This window comes from Haemaphysalis longicornis, unplaced genomic scaffold, assembly GCF_048455015.1.
Source record: "Haemaphysalis longicornis isolate Haplotype H1 unplaced genomic scaffold, Haemaphysalis longicornis Haplotype H1 scaffold_3, whole genome shotgun sequence".
Classification (NCBI taxonomy): Eukaryota; Metazoa; Arthropoda; class Arachnida; order Ixodida; family Ixodidae; genus Haemaphysalis; species Haemaphysalis longicornis.
This window is the reverse complement of record NW_027526335.1, coordinates 36,824,601-36,850,445: the sequence shown is the minus strand read 5'-3', so window position 1 is coordinate 36,850,445 and position 25,845 is coordinate 36,824,601. Positions and strand designations below refer to the sequence as shown.

General features: G+C 51.7%; 1 protein-coding gene across 1 annotated transcript; it reads left to right on the top strand.

Annotated features, from left to right (window-relative positions):
• LOC144174310 (uncharacterized) lies at positions 1–24,253 on the top strand. The gene is made up of 2 exons (XM_077702942.1): positions 1–124; positions 23,418–24,253. The coding sequence occupies exons 1-2, from the start codon at positions 6–8 to the stop codon at positions 24,115–24,117; spliced, it is 819 nt and encodes a 272-aa protein (XP_077559068.1). The 5' UTR covers positions 1–5; the 3' UTR covers positions 24,118–24,253.
• Positions 24,254–25,845: the final 1,592 nt, after the last annotated feature.

Sequence of the window (25,845 nt, the reverse complement as noted above, 5' to 3'; positions counted from 1 at the left end):
AGAAAATGAGGGAGCAGTTGCGAAAAGCGTCGGCTGGGCGGCGCCAGCAGCAGCACTTCCGGGTGCCATTCCACCATGGCCCCGAGCAGTTTGGATGGCTATCTGGCAAAACTGGCCCTGCTCGGTGAGTGTCCGCGTTTTCGGCACCCAGAAAGAGAGGCACAACCTTCGACGTGGGGCCGTGCTGCTGCTGCTGCTGCTGCTGCCGCGGCCTCCGCTGCTGCGGACGCGACTGGGGCTGCCCCCACGCCTGTGCCGCCGCTTTGCTTGTCTTGTTGGCGGGCCCGCCCTGCGGCAGCGGCGGCGCAGCCCTGGGCGCTCCTCCCAACAGCAGCGGCACGACCCTTGGCGCCGGCTTCTCTCGTGCACATGATCGTCAAAGTGTGGCTGGCAAAGCATGGCTAGTTCGTTGCGGCTTCACTTACGCCTGCAGAAAATGCACTGCTGACGGGGGGTGCGGGCGCGGTTTTGCCGAGAATGCATGTGCGATCACTCTCCCGCGAACTTGCCAGGGCTGGCCTTGAACGCAGCCTGAACTGGAGGAGCATGGTTTCAGCCCGAAAGATCTGTAGAAACCGGCCGTGCAGGAAAGCCAGCGCGCAGTGGCCGTTTTTTGGGGAAATGTCAGTGAGCGGGGAAGAAGCGCTTTTGCCTAGCGCAGTGTCAGTCTTGAATGCTTGGCTGCTCCTGTTGTTTCAGCGCCCGGGTGCGACTCCCTTATTTCGGCTGCCACAAATGCGCGTTTTCTTGATGTTCATCTGTTGTAAAGTTCAGGAGTCCCTGACAATGCGGTCGCTATGAAGAAGGCCAACCAGTGCGGAAATCAACTCCGCCGGTAGGACGGAAACTGACCGTCTCATTGTTGCCACAGTATGATAGTGTAAATGCCTGGTCGTAAAAGGCACAAATTTTGTGAACAAGAACGGGGCGCGAAATCGAGCTGCTTCAAACTGCAGCTGCGTGACTTGGGCGTATGAAGAAGGAAGTAAAAGAAAGCACTGGTGGTTGGTTCTCGTTTCAACCCGTTCCCATCTTGAACCGTCGCGTGTTCCCTCCCGTTTCAACCCAACGCAGAACGACCTTCCCGTTACAACACATTCGCTCGTCAACGTTCGTTCTCTCCCGTTTAAAAACGAACTTCCCCATTCGTCTTCCCGTTTTCCCCGAAATATATTTCCACTCGAGTGACTCGAACCTGGGCGTGCGAATTAGCTCGTTTTTCCAGATTCCGCAAGTCTAAAATACTTGCAGCTCCCGTGTGTTCAACTTCAGGGTAAGCAGATCAGTGACATTTTGGTTGTGCGTTTGCAATGATGTCACCGTACCAACGTGCCCAGCTCACCGCCTCACTTCACTCCACCCCTCCCACAACATTGCAGAAATTGTCACAGAATTGTCTACCAATTTGTAGGCATTCCTACGCCGCTTCTATTCATTGTGTGGTTTACTCAAATTTGGCTATGAGTAGCGAAATACGGTGGGTTATTTTATTAGAAAGTTCTTCGCTTCTTTTCGCGAGATATACACTTGCATTATTATGGCGTAAGTGCCTTAACTTCGCCAATTATGTATTTTTGCGCAGATGTAACAGTGCCTAGTAGACGGTTCTCGCACTTTCACCATATTTTTATTCGTGTTTCCGTCGTTCCATTAAGAGCTTTCTCTCTGTCTTTGTTCTGTATACGGTAGGCATTTTTTATTTCGTTAGCTCATTTTTGTTTTACTTTTTATCTCAACCGTATTATAACGATCGAATGTGTTAAATCTGCCAATTATGCATTTTTGCGCGAATGCAGGGCTACACGGTTGAGGTGTTGTGGGGGTACTCGGCACGGAATGCTACACGTCAAAATGTTCTTCAAGCCAAGTGCAGAAACATGTAAAACTAATGTTGTTTCGGGTTCGGGTGCTGGGGGGGGGGGGGGGGGGGGGGCTGCTTCTCGGCTACGAATTGTTTTGCTGCTCACTGATTTCTTTTGCTTGTTTATTTTGATGCTGTTGATGATGCTCTGAAATTGTTTCCTTTGATCATTCCGGGGCATAGTACTTTCGTTTCAGTGCGATTGCTTCGTTTCTGAGGAGCGCCACGAGGGTAGGAAATAGCTCTATTGATTCCCTACAGCAGTCAGACAAGCGAGAAATGCGATAGCATTGCCTTTTAAAAGAGCTTGGCTGCATCAGACGAAACAAGGCAGCCCCTGAGATGCTCTCACTTCAGGCAGAGCCCTTCAATGCCTTCCTGTGGCGGTATTCTCGTGTTTTGTCCGCTTTGTTTTTGTTTTTTTTCCTTTTCAAAAGGGTCCGTTTTGAGGAAGCCGTGATTGGCTAAAAGCGAACACCCGGATGTGACGCCATCCACGCAAGCACGTCTGAGCTATGAGTGGCGGCTTCTCGGAGCAGACGATTAGCAGCAGACCATTTTTCGTCGCTTTGTTGTTGGTTCGCTGGCGGAATAATTAACACAAAATATAGTTTAATAGTAGTTTAAAATGCTTTTAGAACAGTTGCGCAAAAGTCAACCCAGAGCCCGCCTGCAACTGGAAGTACGTTACAATAAAACGGACGCAATACGGACGTTTTCGAAACGGAAAAACACAAGAATACCGCCCCAGGTCACGAAAGTCCAGCTGAAGTTTCCCTTTGGGGCAAAGCTGGACGCTGGGGGCGCCCCTGTCAGTGAGGAGGCTGCGCCGGGCGCTGAAGCAACTTTTTTAAAATATAATGTACTTCAAAATTTTACGCTATTAAAAACCCGCTAGAGAGAAAAAAAACTCGTCTGTACTATTAACCGGGGGCCCAATTCTTTAAAACGAGAGGCCGTCGTTGTGAAAGGACCCGGTAGCGCCATGCACATGCGTGTGTTCTTGGGCGGGGGCGCCGCTTTGAGAGGAAGTGAAAGGGCGAAAACAAGCGGGGGTAGTGTACTGCAAGGCGACGGGGCACTGCGCCCCGTCGTTTTGATTGCGACTTTGCGCCCTTGCCACAGTGCTTTCCTCGCTTTTCTCGTCGTCCCCTTTCCTCTCAAAGCGGCGCCCCCGCCAAGAACACATGCATGTGCATGGCGCTACCGCGTCCTTCCAAAACGACGGCCCCTGGTGAAAAATTCGGCCACTTGAGCAGTTGAGATGCGTAGACTGAGGAAGCAGCGGAGCTGGTGGTCTTCGCTAGCTTTAACTTGGCTTCTTTGGGTGCGCCCCTTTCTGAAGAGGAAGGTGGTTAAAAAGCGAATCTTTCTCCGTGCAAACCGAGTTCCACAATCCACCCTCGTGAAGTGCAAAATCCAAACTGCCAAAGTTCAAAGCGAACGCCATCGCTACGATCCAAAAGGAAATGCTGAACGCCCCGAATGCGATGATAGCGCAATCGGATAGACGCTGGATTCGCAACTCGAAGGACCCGGTTCGTATCCGACCACGGGAAGCGGTTTTTTCCCCCAGTTTTTTCTCTTTTGTTTCATGCGGCGGTGGTCTTTTGTTTTCCGTTGAGCTTAATTTGAGGGGTTAGGTTATCGCTTCTTTTCCTCCTTTTATTATTTACCTCCCACACCCACGTGTGCATTTGCCTTCCCGTCTCGTAATGAACCGACCGGAGAAGGCGAGTTGGAATGGATTTTGCACGCTATAGGTGTCTAAATTTATTGTTGGGTTTTTCTTTTTTAGCGTCAAAACCCATTTTGGTGTAATACTTGTGTTTTTTTTATATTGTAGGTGTTGCGCACACGTGCCGACGCTGCAAAGCGTGCCATGCTGGCCAGATGCTGAGGATAGGGCGACATTTAATAAGAGGGGGAATAGGGTAAGAGAGGGAATAGGCGTGCCACAATGGATGTGGCGCCTGCCATTTTGAGCGTGGCAGTGCGATCCGAGAGGAAGTCGGTTACGTAGTCGTAGGTTTTTTGACCACACCCTTGGTCTCTTTTTTTTTTTTTTTTTTGTCTGCTCAAAGCAGTTCTGAGCAGCTACAAGCAGCTCCGTATTTTATTTGCCCATAGAACGTCTATGGCGGGAGCAGTTTTGGGCTGCTTGGAGCTGTTCAGAGCTGCTCTGAGCAGGCAAAAAAATACCTCGTGTGTCGGATTGAGTGCCGGGGTGTTTGCGGATACCAATCATTGTGTTGGGAATATTTTTTATTCGTCTAGGTGCTTTTGCAGGCGCTTGAGTACTATTCGCTGCATGATATTCCCCACGGAGGATGTGTGGGGAAGATCATGCAGAATGCGTATTTTTGCTGCCTTCCACTGGAGGGGCTGCATTCTTTTGGCCCAAAATTCGTTGAAGTACTGAAGTAGACTTTCGAGAGCTTGGTCACCTAGGTTATTAAGTAGCTTGTAGGTGATGCCGTCCTGTCCCGGGGGCTCTGTTTTTCTTGCTTTCGGCTATTGCTGATCGTAGTTCATGAAGTTCAGTTGGCTGGTCTAGAGTTGTGTCAGGCCTGCCAGTGTGGGGTGCTGCAAGGCGGAAGGTCCGCTGCGTTTTGAATGATCTGGTCTGTCGTAGGTCTTTCATTAGCTGGTCGGTGCGTCCTAGGTAGTTGTTGATGGTGTTGAGTGCTCACGCGTGCTAGTCAAGGGGTCGGTTAGATGTTGAAGGAGCAGCCAGGTCTTTCGGGTAGGCCATCGCATAGTTGAATCCAGTTCTCCTTACACAATGGCATAGCGTATTCAGCTGCTTACTTCTTGATCTAAACTATCCTTTTGAGTAGCTTTCGGTTATGTCGTTTCTCCAGCGTTTTGTGAGGCTACGCCTGGCGTCCCAAAGGTGTAGTAGGCGAGACTGTACGTGGGGAGTGGAGTAGGTATACAGTGGCGACTGTGTGAGCGCGCCTTTTACGGCTTCCATTGTTTCCGCGACCGAGGTGCCACGGGGGTTTCCGAATTGGTTTCTGTGGTGGCGGGAGCTTTCCTAAATCGGTGCCAGTTGACCAGTCTGGCGCAGCCTATGTATATTGGGCCCTTTCAAACCTACATGGAGGGTGTGCTCAGTGCCATGATTGGTATTCGTGTTGGCCCAAGTAGCGTCGAGCGACCCAGACAGTGGTGAGAGGTCTGGGGTTGCGTCTATCGTCGTTTGGTGACTTCCGCTGAGTACCGCAATTCCGTTCTTCTGACCCATGCTGTGAGCTAGCCATCGCCCTCGCTTTGGATTATATTTGTAGCCCCACATCTGATGAATGGCACTGAAGTCTCCAAGGATGAGAATGGGCTGTTCTGTGATCAGGTAGAGGGTGTCTTGAAGGCCGGTCTGTCGGCAGTACACGTTCAAGATAAAGATTGCGTTTGTGTGTTGTAGTGCGGGAGTGGATTTCTTACAGTGCGCTCACAGCCTTTCTGAGCCGTGAGATGTTGCGTTGCTGCTATATCGCTGATTGAATGAGTACTGGCACGAAATTTGAAAGCTGAGATAACTATGTAAAGGTCTTCATTTGTATATGGAGATATCTCCCAGCAGTTTTCAACAGTAACCGTTCAATACAACATTGTCGTGCGGATGTTGCAACGCCACCCCGTCAACCGCCGACTCATACCGACCCTTGTACCTTGGCGAAGGATCTCAACGATGGAGCAAAGATTAGCCAGTTGTTCAGCTATGGCCAGCCTCTTCGCTATGGATACGCGCCACGCCACTTATCAGAAATCAAGTGAGTACAAAGCATTGGAGAAGAAAACGACGACGCTCAAAGCTGCTCGGACGCGCGCTGTGCCTCGGACTTTGCAGACTCCTTCTTGTGAACAGTTCCTCTGCTGTCACGTCACATGTTGTGGTAGTGGTGCAAGTTCCCGTCTGCGTACATTTCCCCCGGGAGTGTTGGCTCACACCACGGAGCTTCGGAGCAGGCGTCGGGGGACGATGCCACCCACCGGTGGGCCAGCATCTACCAACTTGCTAGTCATCATCCCTGTGACCACGGATTTTTCTCTGACACTGACACTGTGGACATTGGTGAATGGCTCAGCATGTGCGAGCGTGTCAGTGCCCACAACCGGCGGTGGGACGAAACACTCATGCTGGAAAATATCTTCTACCTGAACGACCCCGCTCTAGTATGGTTTAGAACCAACGAAGAGGCGCTGACAAGCTGGAATATCTGGAAACAGCAACGGCGTGATTTGTTCAAGTCGGTGGATCGCCGGCTTGCAGCAAAGAAAGGCCTCGCCTTACGTGCCCAGTCTTCCACCGAGTCATATGTGACACACATTCTAGCTGTTCTGGCACTTTGCTCAAAAGGGGATCTCAACATGTCGCAGTCCGACAAGGTTGGGTGCACATACTTAAAGGGACACTGAAGTGAATTTGTCAAGCTCCCGTTTTTGCTTGCACTGCGTAGACTGGCTCAAATTAGCTCACTTTTCATCGTTTATCCGGTTGACAAATCGGTAATTATTTTACAAAGCGCGAAAGAAGAAAAACTACCATGCGCGGTTTGCGGCGGCCGCACCAACTAAGGCTGTGACGTTGAGAGGAGGGGCGCCGTGATTGGACGATGCCCAAGGTTAGCAATCACACAAGTTTCGGTTTCGGTTCTGTAAAACATAACCAATGGCTTTGTTGGATGGACATTCTCAATATCTCAGTAATCATCGTACCGCGCTTCTGCCATGTTGTCGGCTGTAAAATGCACAAGATAAGCCTCCCAGGACGGCTTGTAGTCGTAGCATTCACTAGCCGAGACCTACGCAGTGCATGAACGCCCTCCGCGTACCCGCAGACGCCCAAATGTCATGCGCTTTTCCCCCATATTTGGAGCTTGCCTCCCTCATGCCTGTATCGTAAAAAGCGTGTTCGCACCAGGCCAAGGGTCTGTTCATTCTGGCCTGTGCCCACTGCCTGCAAGCAGTCGGTGCTTATGGCAACAGCACGCCAACGAGAACTCGCTAGCGCGCCAGTGCCAGCCTGCGCGCGTTTTGTGAACTAGTTCGTGTAGCCATGAACGTTGCGGCCCCAAAAAAGGTGAACTCAATATAGAAAACATCGGCGGAAAACAAAAAAGTTAAAAAAAAAAAGCACGTACCCGCGGGGATTCGAGCTCGTGACTCGCAAAACATTTGCGGTGAATTCCGAACGCCCCAGACCGCTAGGCCACGGAGCGGGACGCGTAAGCCTTGCTAATATAGGGTATATATTGTACAACCAGTTTACACTTTTATTTAGTTTTGGCATTTCAAGCCGCTTAGGTGACTATTTGTTGTACTGCGATCGTGCAGTAAGCGTCGCCCGAGTTTCCACAGTAGCTGACGTCTAGCAATTGCATTTCGTAGACGGAAAAGCGTTCGAAGATGCGTAGTCGTGCTGCTGACCGCTGTGCTTGTTCGCCCAGCGCAAAAAAGTGCTTCCCGCGTCCTAGTTTTACGCTGTACGGTAAAAATATCAGTTGATTTTTTTTGCTTAGTACCTATATTGACTTCGCTGACTCTTCTCCCGCCTTCAAGAGGCCTTATATTTTCCTACTGGCGTACCAGTCAGCGAAGCGTCGCATGTGCAGCGCTTGTGTGAAGCGACCTTGACTTGGAGCTAGATACAGTGTACAAACAAACCAAGTAAAGAAAGGCACATTCTTCCATTCACAAACGTGTCCTGGCTTCGTTTCAACTAAGCGAACGAATTGCGACCAAGCAATTTTTTTTAACCTCCTTGATTGCGACGACCCGCCGGCGGCCGGCGGACGAAACGCTGGGCCGACTGACTCTGTCGGCCGGGGAGCCGTGCAGTCGGTGCAGTAGCGCAGCCGTGGCGCAGCCAATTGCCAGCTCATCCCCTCCTGACGTCACACGAAAACGCCACAGAAAATGGGCGAGCGTAAAGAGAGGAGGACAGCGTTTTCGAATTAGTTTTTCTACTAAATAAAATCGCGTAAACGCGCCTAGAGTGGTCGAAACATGGCCTGGGGACTCCGGACTACAATTTGCGCTAGTAATCCCGCAATGTTTACATATCACTTCAGTGTCCCTTTAAGGACATTGCTGATGATGCTTTTAATTTGCTAATGTGCAAAGAGTGCACCACGGTTGGCTCCGTCTTGAAAGGATGCCGCCTGTTTGGAAAAGCGAAGTGCCGTCTCCCGTTCATCCGGCTTCCTCACACCGCGGCAGCCTCGTCGTGTGCGGATGTTGCAACGCCACCCCGTCAACCGCCGACTCATACCGACCCTGCCACTACGATATTGCTCCGAGAAATAGAGGCCATGGCTCCGGCAACCGCGCTTCACTACGGCCATGACCGGAACCTTCCAACCATTCCGCCACCATATCCAGGCCATCGAGTTTCATACAATAACTGTTGTTGTAATAAACTGTATGATCCAGACCGTGGTGCGTAAAGAATTTGCCAACCTTCGCATTCACCCCGTGTGTGCTCTGGCTTGCCCGCACACGCCCGAAAGCTCTGCCATCCCCTTTTACGGTGTGGGAGAGTCGTTACGACGCACCACCCCGTTACAGACTCCGCAGCCCTACGGAATGGAGAACCGCTGGTGATAGGCCAGTCTATTTCAACAGGTGTCACGTTGTCTCGCTACTGCTATAATGTTTGTCTGTATAATATTATTACTGTACAGCTTTTTTTGGAATGACTAATAAACTGAAACTGCCGATACCGCTGGTCGCCGCCGCCGCAGCCCAGGTTTCCTGACATAAGCTACTCCAGCGACAGGACCCAGCAGTACGTTTCTGGCAGTACCCAAAGCCCCCATTTTAGCCGCTCCGGTCCCCTCAACGCCGCCAGTCTCGTTAGCCCCAACATCGCCGCCATTCGCCGCCTGCTTCTTACGCAATCACCTCTCAGGGAAACTAGCCAATGAAGCTCCCGGATGTGATGCTGCATTTACGACCCGGTCCGAAAATACTCTCTCCACTATGATGACGAAACACAATTTGTTAGAAGTTGATATGGGCGGTGTTCGTGTGGACGCGCAAATCGACACAGGTGCGTACACGTCGGTCATGAGCTCGACCTTCGCCGCCGCCTTCACAAGGTTTTGACGCCAGCACTGTCGAGCACCGCAAGAGTCGCCTACCGTCGAACACCACCGTAGCCGGCCTGTGCACCGCTAGAGTCGGCATCGCTGGACATAATTCCGATCCTATTCACCGTCCGAGGCGCATGCGCTCATGACGTTTTGACTTTCTTACTGACAACGCTGACCTCGTAGACTGCATTCGGTATCCTTTGTCTTGATCTGCCGATCGCTCCTGTTGCCGACATTGAACCACATAACCGTCCATGCTGTGCCGAACATCTGCGCTTAACTCCAAAAGCAATAAACTACGTTTCTCTCTCCCCGTGCCCACCTGTTCCGGATGGCGAGTACATTGCTTCACTTCTGCTCCGGCAAAACGTTGCCCTTGTACAGTCGTCACGGTCGCACAAAACCAATAAGCTTGCCGTTCTTAAATTTCGGTTCTTCCTACAAAGCTCTTCCACAAGGAATGCCACTGGCCACTGTTTGTCCCCTGGACGGATGCCAGCTCTCTGCCATGTCCATTGATATCCGTTCACATGTTCTATAGACGGCCTCAAAGATTCTCCGCCGACCTCTGATGTCATAACAAATATGATGTCGTCGGACCTTTTCCCCTCACAAGATCGCGAACTGCGCGACCTACTTGCATCTACAGTGACACCTTTGATTTGGACGACCGTCCGTTCGGCCGAATGCCGGAGGTAACGCATCGCATCAACACTGACCCTACACACCGGCGGCCATATCGGGTCTCAAACGGAACAAGCAGTCATTCAAAATGAGGTGGAGCAAATGCTGAACAAGTACTTCATTGAACCTTCTTCAAGTCCACGGACGTCACCAGTCATCTTGGTGTTAAAAAGAAAGGCCGCGTATCTGCTCCTCTCGTTGCAAATGTCGACGAAAGACGATAGTGGACTTGCGCCCCTGCCAAGTAAATGTCCCTTCTATTTCCCGCTCACCTCTCATGATGTACCTCTCCCGTCTCGTCACTCAAAGACAACACGCTAGAGATTTTCTCAAGTCACTAAATTTACCGCGTTCCACTGCTCCAAGTCAGGCGCTTCGATGGCAGCGCTGCCGTACGGCGGAGTCGCGCGTGAATCGAGGCACCCTACTACAACGTTTATAGATCCACATTGCCCTACTCCACGGGCGTGCCAAACGGAACGTGGAACCTATCTATATTGAACCTTTCGTTGCGTTTGCCGTTTGATTTCTTAAATACCGCCAGGAGATATAGTAGCGTTGGTAATAGCTGGCCACGGTTTTCTGCAGTTTATGTAGTATTTCATCTGCTATCGGAAAAACCAAGCGTCCATGAATTTTGTAATGAAGGAACACTGCAAATAACACTTATGCATTGATTTTCTGCCTTATATTTGCGTAATGTCTTGTTATTGTTAAACACTGTTTGTTGAAAACCAGGAAGCAAGCGAGGGTAAGAGAACGCCGCTTTATTGACGACGTTCGAGCGGCTAGCGTTATTCGCTTGATGAAGAAGATGTCTCGAGCCTGGCTGCTCGTGCGGTGGCTGCTCGTCTTCGCTTCGGTGTCGTCGTCTTCTAACCAACCAGATCACATTTTGTAACAGGCTCCGGGCCGGCGCCATAATATGGATCTGGTTGGCTTTCAGATGGCTAGTATCGTGAACATGAGAACGGATTGGGGATTGATTGTTGTGCCCAAGATCGAGAAGAACTGGAGACTTCCTCGGTATCGTGTGCGCAGGGCGCATGGCGTGAAGGTATCTGTTCTGCCGCCCTAATTTCCATGGTCTCTCCAGAAGGTGCTGTCCGTACTTCGAACGTTCACAAAGTGTCTCTGCTGATGAAGCTTCAGGCGCTGAAGTCGAGAATAAATATTCGGCGGTTTCTCTCGTGTCGGTTTCCGCTTCAGTTTCGGCGAGGACTTTCAAGACCAGTGGACTTTCTTCGGAAGATTCTTCGTCTGTAGCTTGTGGTTGGTCCGCCTCCAAAGAGGCCTTTGACACTGCTTCTGATCCTATAACTGGTGAGGTAAGTTTCGCGTCTCCAGGCACTGTCCACCCAAAAACCTTCTTCGGGGACGTCTCTGATATAGCCGTCGATGTGGACAGAGTCGGCAGTTTTTCTAATGTCGGTCCTTTCCATTTGGGATCGCACAAGGACGTGATGTGGAATCCTTTGCAATTCCGACATGAGAGTCTTCTTGCCTTCTTGCAATTCTTGGCACGGTGGAAGGACCTGGCGCAGCGAAAGCAGCAACCTTGTTTTCGCAATTTCGCTTTCTTTTCGTCTAATGTGATTTGAGCACGGCAGTCCTCTGTGAAGTGGTCGTTCGATTCACAGAGAAGACATCCATGGCGGGATATCGTTAGCATTAGTGCGGAAGAAGTACCTTGGATGTTTTCCTTGACTTGGTTCCGGTGTGGCTTTGTTCTTGTAGGCATGTCTGATGCAGTCATTACGGAAGTGATCTCTCGACTTCGCACTTCCAGGTTCAAAAGTTCAAGTAACGTCGATACTTCACCAGCCTGCTCTCTTCCCTGTACTTGTGGCGTTGTTAACGTTAACTGGTTGAACCTGAGCCCGAGCTCATAGGGAAACTTCTGCAATAGCGCAGTCTTCAACATTATGCCGTATGACTCAATGGGTACTCCGAGGTTCTTAAGTGATCTAACATGAGTGTGTACACGTTCATGGAGCGTCTGAAGGTCGTTCAAGTCTTCGCAGGATGTCACTTTCGGGAGGTTTAGCAGTTTGCTCATGTGGTCGTTAATTATCAGGGTTTTGTCTCCAAAACGTTGCTGCAGCAGTTCGACGGCTAAGGAGTAGCTGTCGTTAGTTGTAGGTAATACGCTGATTACGCCCTGTGCTTTCCCCTTCAGATAACTGCGCAGGTACTTGAATTTGTCAACGTCTGTTAGGCACGGGTTCCTATGTATCGTTGACTCGTATTGGTCCCAAAATGCAGGCCACCGTATGAATTCTCCGTCAAAAGGTTGGGTCTTAAGTTTGGGTAATTTAACTTGAACTCGTTCTTGAGGTGACGTTGCGGCCTGTACCACACCTCTAGCCGTTAAAGTGCATGCGGCCGGAAGATGTCTTTCAGCGCGGAAGGTCATACGTGCGATGGAATCCCGGTAATCTTCTACAGCTCTCAGTTCATCATCTAGTTCTTCATCGGGGACGAGGTGCTCTATCTCTTTGTCTATTTCGGTTAAGGCAGCCTCCTTCCGCTTAAGCATATGAAGCTGTTCAGCCAGCTCACCGATCGGTAGTGGGGTCACCTCCATCATGGCCTTCATCTCGCTGATGATCTTTGTAATCGAGGCGCGGACCACACCGCGTTTCCTTTTCAGACGGTCCATGATGGGGCTCGGTAGGCAGAGATGCCGTTCTGGTGGGAGGTGATGCGATGCGTCGTTCTTGGCCGGTGCGTCCTCTTCAGTGGGCCTGCTTCATCGGTAGGGGTCTTCAACGGTGTAATCCTTCCATTCTGGTCACGGCACCAAATTGTTGAAAACCAGGAAGCAAGCGAGGGTAAGAGGACGCCGCTTTATTGACGACGTTCGAGCGGCTAGCGTTATTCGCTTGATGAAGGAGATGTCTCGAGCCTGGCTGCTCGTGCGGTGGCTGCTCGTCTTCGCTTCGGTGTCGTCGTCTTCTAACCAACCAGATCACATTTTGTAACACTGTTAAAGGGACGGACAACCGATTTTTGTCGCGTATATGTTCTCTAGCTCATATGAAAGCCAGCGTTTTATATAGCCCGGTAACCACAAGCAATTTATAAACAAATTGGCGAAAATAATTTTAATTTGGCAGCAAACTTCCTGAAATCAGAAGGGTGGCGGTTCGTAGTGTCGAAACTTGACACTACAATGTGTCCCTGTCACGTGACCTGCAAACCTAGCAGTTACTGTAACTGCTGAAACGTTTATTTACGTATTGAAAACCTTTTAACACAGTATTTGTACAAGGTTAAATTGTATATGTATTTTTAAAAATTATTGTATATGTATATTTTAAACATTATTTTGAGAATTTTTGAGACACGCCGCCCGCCGTCGCGGGGTTGCTCTCAGTGTGGCTAACTGATCCTTCATGCCCAGGATCAACGTTAGCGTTGAGTAAACAGACCCAGTGAAGGAGCTTTGACGATTCTGCCTGAGTCAGGGGCGTTTGTTGTGCCAAAATATCTGATTTCAGTTTCCAAATACGACAACGGCAGCTTAAAAAAAACGTCGTCCCCGGGGAGAATCGAACTTCCGACCTCCACAACGTGAAGCCAGATTCTACATATCGTCTATCCCAACAGATGGCGCATTCGTGCAAATAGACCGTTGAATTAAAAAAACACATAAAGAAATAAGAAAGCCTGCGATTCACACTTTTTTTAGCTGGGGACAAGTTTTTAAATATCGTTTTTCATTTAGCTAAAGATCCCCAGGTGGTCAAAATTAATCCGGAGAGAGAGCGAGAGAGAGTAAACTTTAAATAGAGCTAAGTGGTCGGTTTCCCCGGTCCAGGACCCCGTTGGAGTGTCCAGCCGTCTCAGCCCGGTGAATCAGCCGAAGCTGTTCTTCGACGCTTGAGCTGACCAGTTTTCCCTCCCACTGCTCAACCGAGGGGATAGAAATCGCGGAAAGTGAAGCGTTGAGCTGGCACTCCCACACCATGTGGTATAGAGTGCAGGGCGCTTTTCAGAATCGACACTGCGGGTCGTATTGCGTAGGCCAGATGAAGTGCAGCTTGCTCGGATGGGGAAAGGTGTTCGTTTGCAGGAGACTCCAGTAGCGCTCCTCTTTCTTGCTGAGAGAGGGGTGTGCAGGGGGAAGCGTAAGCCGGGCTAGCCTGTAGTATTGCGTCACCTCCTGGAATGATGTCAAGGGGATGGCCGTCTCTAGCCAACTCTCTCGCGGCGCTCGGCTGGTTAGACCTCGAGCAGTCTCGTGGGTAAAGACATTTCCACGGAGAGAAGTGTGAGCCGGTGTCCAGACAACCGATACCCTTTTCTTGGGATGGTTCTGGCTCAAGATCTTCATTGTGGTGTGGGAGATGCGGCCGTGGAGGTAGCTCCTACATGCTGACTGAGAATCCGTGACGATTACTTCCGCAGGTGTTTGCGTTATCGCCAGTGTTATAGCTACGTCTTCGGCCTGTAGCGTCGTTACTTTCGTGAGAGTGAGGCTCGTGACGTGGCTGTCTATCATCGTTACGGTCGCCACCATGGCTCCGCGCCTTGCATAATCTTTGGCGTCCGTGTAGTAAACTTTTTCGTTGGAGCCATAATTTTTCTCTAGTGCTCTAACTCGCGCCCCTCTCCGTGCCTCGTGGAACTGCGGGTGCATTTTTCTTGGCAAGGGGGCCGCTGTGATGTTTCGGCGTAATTCGCCAGAGATATTTTCCGTGGATTCTAGAAGGCGATCATGGATGTTTATGCCCAGTCTCAGTAGAAGGGCCCTGCCTGCATCCGTCCTTGATAGCCGGTATAGCGCTGACTGAGCAGGTGGCCCTCAGTCAGCTCGTCCACAGTGTTGTGAAGCCCAAGCTTGAGGAGACAGTCGTTGTAGGTGTAGGATGGCAGACCCAGCGCTTGATTGTACACCTTTCGCAAGAGCGTATCCAACTTGTTCTTCTCAGTCTTAGTTAGCAAAGCATATGGCGTCACATAGGTGAACCTTGAGACGACGAATGCCTGGACAAGTCTAAGTGTGCCAGCCTCCTACATGCCTCTTCCTTTGGCCGTGATCCGACGAAGCGTGTGAGCAATCTGTCTACTCGTGCTTTCCAAATTCCTTATCATCGTGGTGTTTGCGCAATCTCCTTGGAAAATAAGGCATAGAATTTCGATTTGAGGAGACGGGGTGATCGTGGCACCGTCCAGCATGATGTGCATTGAAGGCGCATTGGCTCGCCTGCCTCCTTTATTGCGCACTAGGAGCCCTCCACTACGACGCGCCTCATCGCCTGTGAAGTGTCGGCGAGTTAATCCCACAATCAGTCAATAAGTGGGTACCGGAATTTTATCAGTGTCATATCATTCGAAGATATGCGGACAAACGCAGACGTGAAATCTCTGAAGCTTTTTGCATCAGTCAGAGGGCGACAAATGTGTAAACAAACCGTCTGTGTTACGGTATGAAAATGAAATCAGGTGTCTTTTAAATGAATAACTGGGCAATTCACTTTTAATTGACGATGTGACTGCGTTGTCTGACAAGAACTTGTGTTCATTTTGTGTTATTTTCCCCTCTTCCTTTTCCCTTTCCGTTGCTTTGTAGATGTATATTTAAAGGGACCCAGAAAAGCCTTCTGTAAAAGTTACAAAAGGCCTGTATTATCACGTAGCACAAATATAGCGATGCAATGCCGTTGGAATTATTGATCTACATTCAGTATTAGCTGCGCCAGAAGCAATTAAATGCACCTCTCCCCACTTGCCGATCGACTCCTCCTCCCTCTCTGCCTCCTTCAAAGCAGCTAGCTACATTCCTGCGCCTAGGCTCGCGTCAATCACTGCGGACCCACCTTTGCCGCCTTTGCCTCGGGATCGCGCAGGAAGGAGGAAGAGCAGCCGGAAGCCAATGGCAGTGACGCCGCCGGCGGCCGACCTTGCCGGCGATTGGGCGAATCAGGGGGCGCCTTCGCCGTTGCGTCAGCAGCGATCGCCGTTTCGTCACCCGCGGTCGCCGTTGCGTCAGCCGCGGTCGGCTCGCGGCGGCGTCGCGCTCATCGGCTGAGAAAGGCGATCTTCAAAAATTGTTTACAAATTATCTGTACAACGTACGGGGCTCACACTTGGCTCAAAAATCCCCCGTTATGTGTTCTACCACCTGAATGCATTTGATTGCCACCTTCACAAAGCTTTTCGGGGTCCCTTTAAGGCGCCTGCAAGCAATAAAACTTGGTTGTTAGTCAGCGCCGTTTGTGTGTGTCTCGGACTCTTGCTCTGTCCCGTTAGTTCGCGCTGTTTCTCGTGTTTTTACCGAAACTGACGCGAATGAACGAGGCTGCAAATAATTACTTACGCTGCGATTAACCGTCTGATGTGCCATTAAATGAGTAGTAGGCTAGTAGGCGCCCGTAGCAACGAAAAAAAAATGTAACACGAAAATTTCGTGTCAGCACTGGTGGCAGTTGCCTTGCCTGAGGGGTCTGCGTAGACTGGGAGGCGAACTTTGTCATTGATCTCTTGTAGAGCTGCTATATCTGGTTGCAGATCTAAAGTTCTCATATATTGCTGAAGTTCTCGGACCTTTGCCCTGAGCCGGAGACAGTTCCGTTGTGTACGGTTGTCGTCAGGCCTGTTCGCTTATTGTTGGGAGCTATATTGTGAGGAAGGAGCGTTGGGTTCCTAGGCGTCTGAGTTAGCTTGGCGTCGCGTCAGGTCGAGCGGTGAGTTATTCAAAGTTTATATTGGCTTTCTAACGCGCCAAGCCTCGCGGCTTAGTTCTGTTTCTCCTCCTGAATGGCCCTGTAAATTGCTTCTACGCCCTCAGAGATGCGCAAGGTGGCTTCCTGAAGACTCGGTTTACTTACGTCATATAGCGGGCTGTTCTGTGCTGAGGTCAGATCGGGGGCATAACTGTGTCCATGCTTGGTCTTGCGACTGATTGTAAGGAACGGCTGGCTGCTCGACCTGGCCTTCTTGCCGGAAGTGTCACGTTGTTGGGCCTGCTCCACTGCCTTCAGGCGGGCCTGTAGCGACGCAGTTCAGTCTGCTTCGATATCTGTGCTGATTGCTGTTTTATAAGCGAATGTAACTGATAGCATTCAGTACATTGGCTTTGTGTCCTCCATAAGGGGGAGATTGGATTTGGAAGCCAAGAGCAATGGGAGACGTACGTTGTGCGTGCCCAGCTCACCTCTTTTCAGTCTCCTGGGGCGATCACGACTGGGACGTCGACCCTGCCTGACAGCTCGAACGGCCGTCTGGCGGGTTTCCACTCCAGGTCGGGTTTGAGAAATGGCACCCTTTACGTCGCTCTCGAGTACAGCCGGCCCAGTGGTTGCCCCTACAGGCCCTTTGCCTTTGGGTCGATTCCGGCGTATAGGCCGTGTCGCGAAAAGAACGATAAGACCAGCGTCCGGCTTCCGAAACGGTGATGGAGTCGATAATGTGAGGCAATAAGCTCCAGCAGCTCCTTGTTCTCCGCTCCTCCTACTCACGCCCCCTGCCTGCGCATCTTTAATTCTCAACATGCTCCCGTTGCCGCCAAGTTGGACACGAACGAGCTGACAGCGGCACGGGCTGTGGCGAAGTACGGTCCCTACCAGTAGTCTGAGTAGTGTAGTAACGCCAGATGTCACAGCAGTGATACTTGTAGGTTGGCTGAAGAATGCAGTGGAGCATTTGACTGGGTGTCTCGGTATACCATCGATCTCGGGAAACATCATCTTCGAGGAAGGGAGCACGAGTGCCTAGCCACCTTCACGGGCAACGAGCATTTTCTGGTCGAATGAAACAACCTTCGAGTTGCATGAGCGCTGGCTAGGCTCTCGTTATTAGGCTATGGGCCTAATAACAAATCCGAAATACAGAGAAAATAATATAATCCCAATGCTCCACTTGAAAACTCCCAATTTAGTGGGAGTAAATCTTTACTCCTATACACTACTAAAAAAAACCTCGTTAATACTGGGAGTAAGGCGATACTTCGACTGCAAGGAGTATTGGATCCTCCGACTTGGGTTTGAGTTATGCAACAAGCCATTTACTCCCTTTTGGGCTTATTTGTGTTATATGTGTATCTGAAGGCAGACACGCCAGTTTGGACCTAGGGTTAGCGGGAGACAGGAACAGGGAATTGATCGCTTCCAGTTCGCATTGTCCCCCATCTTCGCATTTGGCCAAATTATTATAAATTATTGTCAAATATTATTCTAAATTAGCTGATTTTTTTCTCTTTGCCTGCAAAGTCCCCCCCTCCCCAACCTGATTTGCGTATACCGGCCCTCCGCCGTGTCGGCTTCATGCAAATGCAACTCGGCCCTCCACCTCAAAAGGTTGCCGACCCCCGTTCTAATTTATTAAGTGCGAACTGGGAATACATGAGGAACGAGCGTAATTAAATAAAGTGAGAGTAAACAGGGAAACAGAACGGCCACTCAGTTCGCCCGACCGCTTGGTTCTACGGCCCTATACTTTCGGAACCGTGTACAGATTTCACGCTGCTGACACTCGCTGCATTCTGTCACTGAGTCACGATACAATAAAAAGGCAAGCTAGCGCTGCACCACTTATTCGTAAGGTTGTTCGTTTTTGTGCTTTGAAATTGATGGTTAAAAAAACAGAATCGGGGAGAAATTCGGGTTTTTCTTTACACAATTCCGAAATTCGGGTTTTTCCGGGTTAAATCTACAGACGTATTGATACCCGCAGTTTATTTTATCCAAAGGTATCACGAGCTTCTTAATTGGTGTTTGTTCCGAGCTGGTAATTGGGTGACATCGAGGTTTTCTAGCAAATACTATCTGAAATTTGGCGCTTGTTTGGAAGTGAATCTGTAATGATGTCAGTAAAAAGCACAGATAACTTCTAAGAAATGAGACATCTTATTCGCGAAAAGTTTATCATCGATTTTTTACGCATCTTCGTTTACATACATTATCATCTCCATGCGCAACATTATCGGTCTCCATCCGGGGCCTGTTTGATTGCTGAACGTATCTCAGCTGCGAGAAAGTTCTCTCGACAACGGAGCTTCCATTAGCTAGGCACAACAACGTCAGGGCAGCGTTTGCCAGCATGAGGTAGCGAGCGGTAGAGTCAAGCCAATGCAGTAATCAATCAGCTCGGAAGCTGCGTTTGTGGGGCTTGCTTCCAGCAAGTATACTAGTTGAGAACGGCGGACTGTCAGCGCACGATTGTACAGATTGCTACTTCGTAAAGGTCCATCCGGGAAGAAACCGGGTTTAACCCGATTCTCCTGAAACATGTTCGGTGTGTATGAATCAAAACGAACAACCCTATCGAAGTGTATTCAATAGCTTTGAGCTTGAATGTAGCTGTATACCTGCAGCGTACCGCCCTATGGCTAAACGGCGCCGAAACCAGCACAGAACAAAGCGATGAAAAACTTCTCAAAATGACGGAAAGCGAGCTCTCGACAACTGATTAGACTGACTGCTGCTCCTCCAACAAAGGGACGACCGCGGGCTGCGCAAATGTCACCTATAGTAGCGCGAACCGCCGCAGACGAGCCTGCGGTGCGCCGGAGTCGCTGACTTTTACGCACGCTCATCGCCGATTGCGTTAGTCTTCCTTCTTTTTAGATGCAGAGCATCTGATTCACTCGCCTTGTCCCTCCGGCGTCGTCGGCGTTGTCCACCCCTCCCCCATTCTCCTCGCCGCGCCAGCTGCGCTCTCCGCCGCTCACCCCCTCTCCTCTCCGATAGCGAACACTCTCTCGCGAGGGGCATTGGATTGGATTGGCTTGGATTTGGATTGGATTAAAGTGGATTGTGTTGCGTCATAGCTGCGGAACGTTGCGTCATAGCCGCGGCAGACGCGCTGGGGCCGGCGCATGTGCAGTACTCTCTCTTGCGCGGTTTCCTCTCCTTCGGGCGCGCTGCGCATATAACCGGTGTGCCGTTCTCCGGCGAAGCAACATCCACGCTTGGCTCAAACACCTAGAGTCCACGCCGCTTTACAAGTACGCCAACGTCGTCATCGACTGGGACCGGCTTACGCAGTCCCCTCAACGTTATGCGCGCTATAAAACGCGGTCCCTTCGCCGCTCCGCCTATGCGTCGCATCTACACAGGGGTTCCCGCGAGGGGAGGTGGGAGTTTTTCTTTTGTGGTTGGTTTTGGACAAGTCATTGTCAGAAAATGTATTAGTTTAAGCAAGAAGCCCTCATTTATTATTCCACCTCATAAGAGCATCGGTGAACGTGCGAGTACAGAGCGTCGTCACCGTCCCAGCAGTTTCATCGACGCTGTAAACGTATTTAGCACTGCAAAGCTTTTTTTTTTTTCTCTTGTGCCAGGTTGATGGGCGGAAGGGAACGGACGCGTCGGGGATGGGCTGGAGAGCATGTCGCAGTACAAACACGAGTACCGTGCTCACGTCGCTTCTGTCAACACGGGGACCAATGGGACGTACCCGGCAGCTTTGTGCTACCCGGAAGTCAGTTTGGCCTCCTGCCATGCAGCGCCGCCTGGGCAGCGTATGAGGCCTATGCTTGACTGAAAAAAAAAAAAAACAAGGCGTGAGCTCCTTCTTTTATTAGAGCAAAGCTTTATTAATCTCGTCGAGCCGTTTTGCCGTCGCGGGGAGTTTGATGTACGTACATTTGACCGCAGCTGCGTTGCATCCTTAGCACCGCACCACGAGACTCGTCGGGCCGAGCTCTGCCGACAGCCGCGTTCGCTCCCGCCGCTGTTTCCGGCTTGGCGCATGTGCTCTCTGCAGCTGGGTCTCTGCAGTTGACCACGTGACTCGCCGCGCGGCAGGCATAGAGGAACGCAGCGTTCGCCATGGATGCGAGGGAGGCCGGGCCGTCTTATCTGAGCGTTGCGCGGGAGCTGGAGGCTTTGATCCGTCGTCGGCAAGCGGCGTCTGACCAGCCCGCGGATATCGCCCGGCGAGTTCTTCACTGGAGAGTGTCCGGAATTCCAAGCACGCGAAGCGGGCATCGGAGACTGAGGAAGAGCGAGCCCTTCGGCTTGGGAAACTCCGGAAGTGGGATTACAACCGTAGACAAAGGCAGGCTTTGGACGAATAGTATAATAGAGCCAAATCAAAGGTTCACTAAGTGAAGCCAAGAGTCCCAGGCAAAGCCAAGCTTTCGGGTTAGCTGTGTTGAGCCGCAGCTTTTTTAAAGACGATGGTCTTTCTTGGGCTACTTAAATCCAGAAGTTTTGGTCTGTCTGTATGTCTGTGTCTGTCTGTGACCCGATTGAGGCAGCCGGCCAAAGTGAAACGAAGTCTGCGGAATAGTCTTATATACTCACAGCCAAATCTAAACGTCTAAGTCGGGTGTCAATGTTCATACTTGTCAACATTGTTCAACAAGAACAAGACATTACACAAATGTAGGGCAGAAAATTAATACACCAGAGATATTTAGTGTTCCTTTATAAAAAATTCATGCATGCTTGATTTTTGCGAAAATAAATACTACATCCACTGCAAAAAAAAAAAATCACTGTCGCCTGCTGTCGCCCGCGCCACTATAGCTTCTGGTGCCATTTAAAAAAAATCAAGCGGCAACAGTTACGAAAGGTTTCACTAGATAGGTTCCACGTTCTGCTTCGAACGCACGTGGACTAGGGCAACGGGGTTCTGTAGACGTTGAAGTAGGGCGCCTCGACTCACGCGCGTCTCCGCCGTACAGCAGCGCTGGCATGAAGGCACCCGGCCTGGAGCAGTAGAACGCGGTGAATTTAAATTAAGCGTGTTTACCTTGGGAGGAGCGCGACGCAAGAGGGAACACATGAGAGGTGAGCGGGAAAGCGAAGGGAGGCATTCACTTGGCAAATGTCTACAAAGACTATAGTCTTGAAGTCGGCATTTGCTACGAAAGGAGCAGATACGCGGCCAATTTTTTTGTACTGCAAAGCAGTATATATCTAACTCCCCCCCCCCCCCCCCCCCCCCGCAGTTTTCATTCCGGTGTCACCGATTTACTCGGCGCCGCTCCGGGGCTCCTCCTCACCACCGCAGGCCCCTCTTTCACAACTATTTACCCCAATCGCCTCCACCGATGCCCCTTTGGCAAGTTGCGCAGTCGGAAGCTAACGGCAGTAGTGCGGTTATCAGATGATTGGGAAAATAAACAGAAGCACGAATCGGCGTAAAAAATGTACTGACTACACTCCCTGATATGAAATTTGTGCGCAGCGCCAGCTGCAGTCTTCTCGGTCACGGCGAATTTCTGCTGCGCCTCAGGAAGTATTCGCGTGATCAGCGAATGCACGGCGGCGTGCGCTACTCTGCTGCTACTGTTGCTACCTCGTAGTACGCCGCCGGCGCCGGCCAGAATGTTGCACATCGTGTTTGAACCTCCCGCGCAAATGTCACGTGGTTCGGATTAGCCCCGCACAAGGGAGCAGCGAGCATGTTGTTGCATGTCGTGTTTGAACCTCCCGCGCAAACGTCACGTGGTTTGGGTTAGCGGAGAATGGAACAGCGTCTGGGAAAGTGTCAGGGGGAGGGCGCTTCTTGGTGGCGACGCATGAGACGTGTGAGGGAAAGGCAGTGTGAGATGACGCCGTAGCCGCACGTGTCGTACTCCAGTTCACCCTTCGCTAGACGCTCCTCTCCGTTTTCTGTCTTTCGTTGCTGCTGCGTTCGCTCACTCGGTTACGCGGACATAAACAGTCGCCGCTCCCGCGAAGCCCAGGTAACGGCTGCCAAATGGCTGCCCCCTAAAACTACCGAAACCCGCCGTCGCCGTTTCCGCTCAAATTTCACATAGCCAAGTAGCTGCGAATCCCTCCCGGTAGAAGAGAAACTTCCCCAGTTGGAACACCGGCTTGATCCCACATTTCTTCTTCAGCTTGGAAGGCCTACCGAGCGACATTTTCACCGGTGTCTTTCACGCCTATGTATGCGCCATCACCGGTTGCCGGTTTGCGTGCACAGTTTGCGGGTGCAGAAGGGGGGACGTACACGCACGGCTAGTCTTCATGCCACTTCTCATCATATTTTCCCCTCTGGCCCACACCTGGCTATGGCTTCGTTCCAAGGCTGGAAGTACTCTATAAAAAATAATAAAGTGATTTAATCAAACTATTGTTACAGCGTGTCTAAATTGTTCCGGGTACTAATGATCGATCCAAACTCAGCATTGGTCGATCAGTCAAAAAAACTCCCACCTCCCCTCGCGGGAACACCTGTGTAGATGCGACGCATAGGCGGAGCGGCGAAGGGACCGCATTTTCTAGCGCGCATAACGTTGAGGGGACTGCGTAAGCCGGTCCCAGTCGATGACGACGCTGGCGTACTTGTAAAGCGGCGTGGACTCTAGGTGTTTGAGCCAAGCGTGGATGTTGCTTCGCCGGAGAACGGCACACCGGTTATATGCGCAGCGCGCCCGAAGGAGAGGAAACCGCGGAAGAGAGAGTACTGCACATGCGCCGGCCCCAGCGCGTCTGCCGCGGCTATGACGCAACGTGCCGCGGCTATGACGCAACACAATCCACTTTAATCCAAGCCAATCCAATCGAATCCAATCCAATGCCCCTCGCGAGAGAGTGTTCGCTATCGGAGAGGAGAGGGGGTGAGCGGCGGAGAGCGCAGCTGGCGCGGCGAGGAGAATGGGGGAGGGGTGGACAACGCCGACGACGACGCCGGAGGGACAAGACGAGTGAATCAGATGCTCTGCATCTAAAAGGATTACCGTCCGAATTCCGGTCGGGCTGCTGCGTTCGGCCCACTTCTGTGCGCTCAAGTGCTGTTTGTAGTAAGTGATGGGTTTCGGGCGTGGTGGTAACAGCGCCGTCCTTTCTTCTTTCTCCGCTGCGCAGGGCCCCTGGGCGGGGGGGACGGCCAGCAGTAGTGCGGCGGCGGCCGCATGCCATGGACAGCGGCGGGGAGGAGCCGTGCTGGCCCAACGGCGGCGGCGGCGGCGAGCCCCTGCAGCGGCTGCCCCCCGTCTCGACGCTCATGCAGGCCGCCGCCGCCAAGGAGCCCGCCGCCGCCGCCAGCGGAGGAGGCTGCAGCTGGCGCGCCATGCAGGACGGCGGCGGCGACCAGCAGCTCTTCCCTGCGGCCCCGTCCCCGGCGGCGCTGTTCCAGTGTGGCGTGTGCGGCAAGCAGCTGGCGTCGCGCAACGTGCACCAGCTGCACATGCGCTCGCACTCGGGCGAGAAGCCGTTCGGCTGCGCGCTGTGCGGCCACCGCTTCTCGCAGAAGACGTCGCTGACGCGGCACATGCGCTCGCACACGGGCGAGCGGCCCTTCCCCTGCGAGGTGTGCGGCAAGCGGTTCGCCGACAAGGAGCGCATCAAGATCCACATGCGCACGCACACGGGAGAGAAGCCCTTCGGCTGCCACGTGTGTGGAAAGGCCTTCTCGCAGAAGTCCACCGTCAAGCGGCACATGAGCGTGCACACGGGCGAGAAGCCCTTCGGCTGCCCCGTCTGCGGCAAGGGCTTCGCCAACCGCGGCAACCTCAACGCGCACGCCAAGACGCACCACCACCCGCCGCCTCAGCAGCACAGCTGACCGCCGCCGCCGCGCATATACTTAACGCCGCCGCTGCCGCCACCTCCTCCACGTTGTTGTTGTTCTTGTTGTTGTTGAGACAGAGCGCAGTTTATTTATCGCCAGTTAAACACCTTGTTGTTAGAGCCTCTATTTATGTCGGGCATTATTAGCTGGCTGGGCCAGCCTAGGAATCTCGCCTCGTGAATCTCTTAGGGCATTATTACTTGTACATTCCATGGGAGGGGGGGACACCACTAGTCACTTCTGCTGCGGGCTCTGCTCAAAGTCGCCTCTGCGTAGCCGCCGCCTCCGTAGCGTGTAGTCGATCCGTCCAGGCAGGCCGGGCCAACAAGTGCGCCCCCCGCTGTGCTTGATGATGATATCGCTGTGCCTTCCGTTTCCACGGCTGGTGGGGGAAGGGGGCTTCGTTTTGTTATACGCTTCTTAGGACAAAGAATAAACTTTCCATACACGCATAACGCCGGCGGTCTCTTGTCTCCTTGGGCTCCGCAGCGGCTGCGTCCCGCTCGTTTCTTTCTAGCGCATGACCACGTCCGAAACGAGCTGCTGCGAGCGTGTCTGGGGCCGCGTCCGACGGTCTAAGGGCGGAAGCACTGGCCCGGCTTCACCTTGCTGCACCTACTTCGTGCCGTGACCCCCAGATGCAGCAGCGCTCGGGGACCACTGTGCTGCATATTACAAAGCTAGCCTGTAGCTCATCCACGCCCAATCGTTTCCTGCCACCGACCTCGCTCAAAGCGTGCTTGGCGCTGCGAAGACCATCAGTGTTCGGGTGGTGGGCCTCCCAACAGTGCTCGAGAACGCTTTTGATGGGCAAACGAAGCTCCCCTATAGATGGTCTCTACAGCGACGTGCCGACGACCACGACCAGATGCGGAGCGTGCAGCCGCCCCTGCAGGACCCCGTCTTCTCACGCCCTGCTGCACGACGCGCAGCGTGCATGTTGTGAAAAGCGCATGCGGCAACCTGCAGCCGGGCAGATCGCGCTCATGTTGGTCCAGTTATGAAGAAAAAAAATGTGGTTGATTCCACTGTGATAGGAATCGGTAAAACACGAAAGTGAAATGTGCAGCGAAATCTGCAGCTGAGCATGATTCGCGGGTCGGCTGCTGTCTTGTGGGTGTGCTTGGCGAGCGACGTCCTGCTCGCGGGTCGCTTCGGCAAAGGTGTACTGGCGTCATTTCCGTGACGGATATGACGTCAGTAAAATCTTGGCGTATACCAGCATAAAACACTTTCGTGTAAAAATATAAAACCCTTAAACGAACAACCCGAGGTGTAACGTGATGATGATGATGATTGCTATTGGTTTCCCCTTTGAAGCGGGGTGATGACATGTCATCTTACCAAAAAGGACTAATACAGTCATGTTTTACACTATTGGTTTAATACTAGCGCTGCTGAGGGCAGACACTAAAGCTTATTAGGCCCGAAATACTTTTTTTTTCCCCTGTTACAGGTGGTAACTGTCCTAGGCAATATTCCCCTCTCTGCTTTTCGTCCACCAGCATTCTAATCTTCTTTTCGTCCCCTCGACAGCCTTGAAGTTAACTTCCTCTCTGATACCCTTAAATCCTAGGGCTTCTGGAAGCCCAATATTCCCTTCATGTAGATTTGGATGGATACCCTCGCATTCTAACACTATGTGCCGCATAGTTTCTGTTTCTTTTCCGCAGTCCACACATACCCCATCATTTTGTGAATACTTCCCCACAAAACTCTTCG

Excerpts from the sequence above, each read along its gene's own strand:
- LOC144174310 (XM_077702942.1), top strand. The coding sequence starts at position 6 with ATGAGGGAGCAGTTGCGAAAAGCGTCGGCTGGGCGGCGCCAGCAGCAG. Across the intron at positions 125-23,417 it reads GGCAAAACTGGCCCTGCTCG|GGCCCCTGGGCGGGGGGGAC; the intron begins GTGAGTGTCCGC and ends TCCGCTGCGCAG.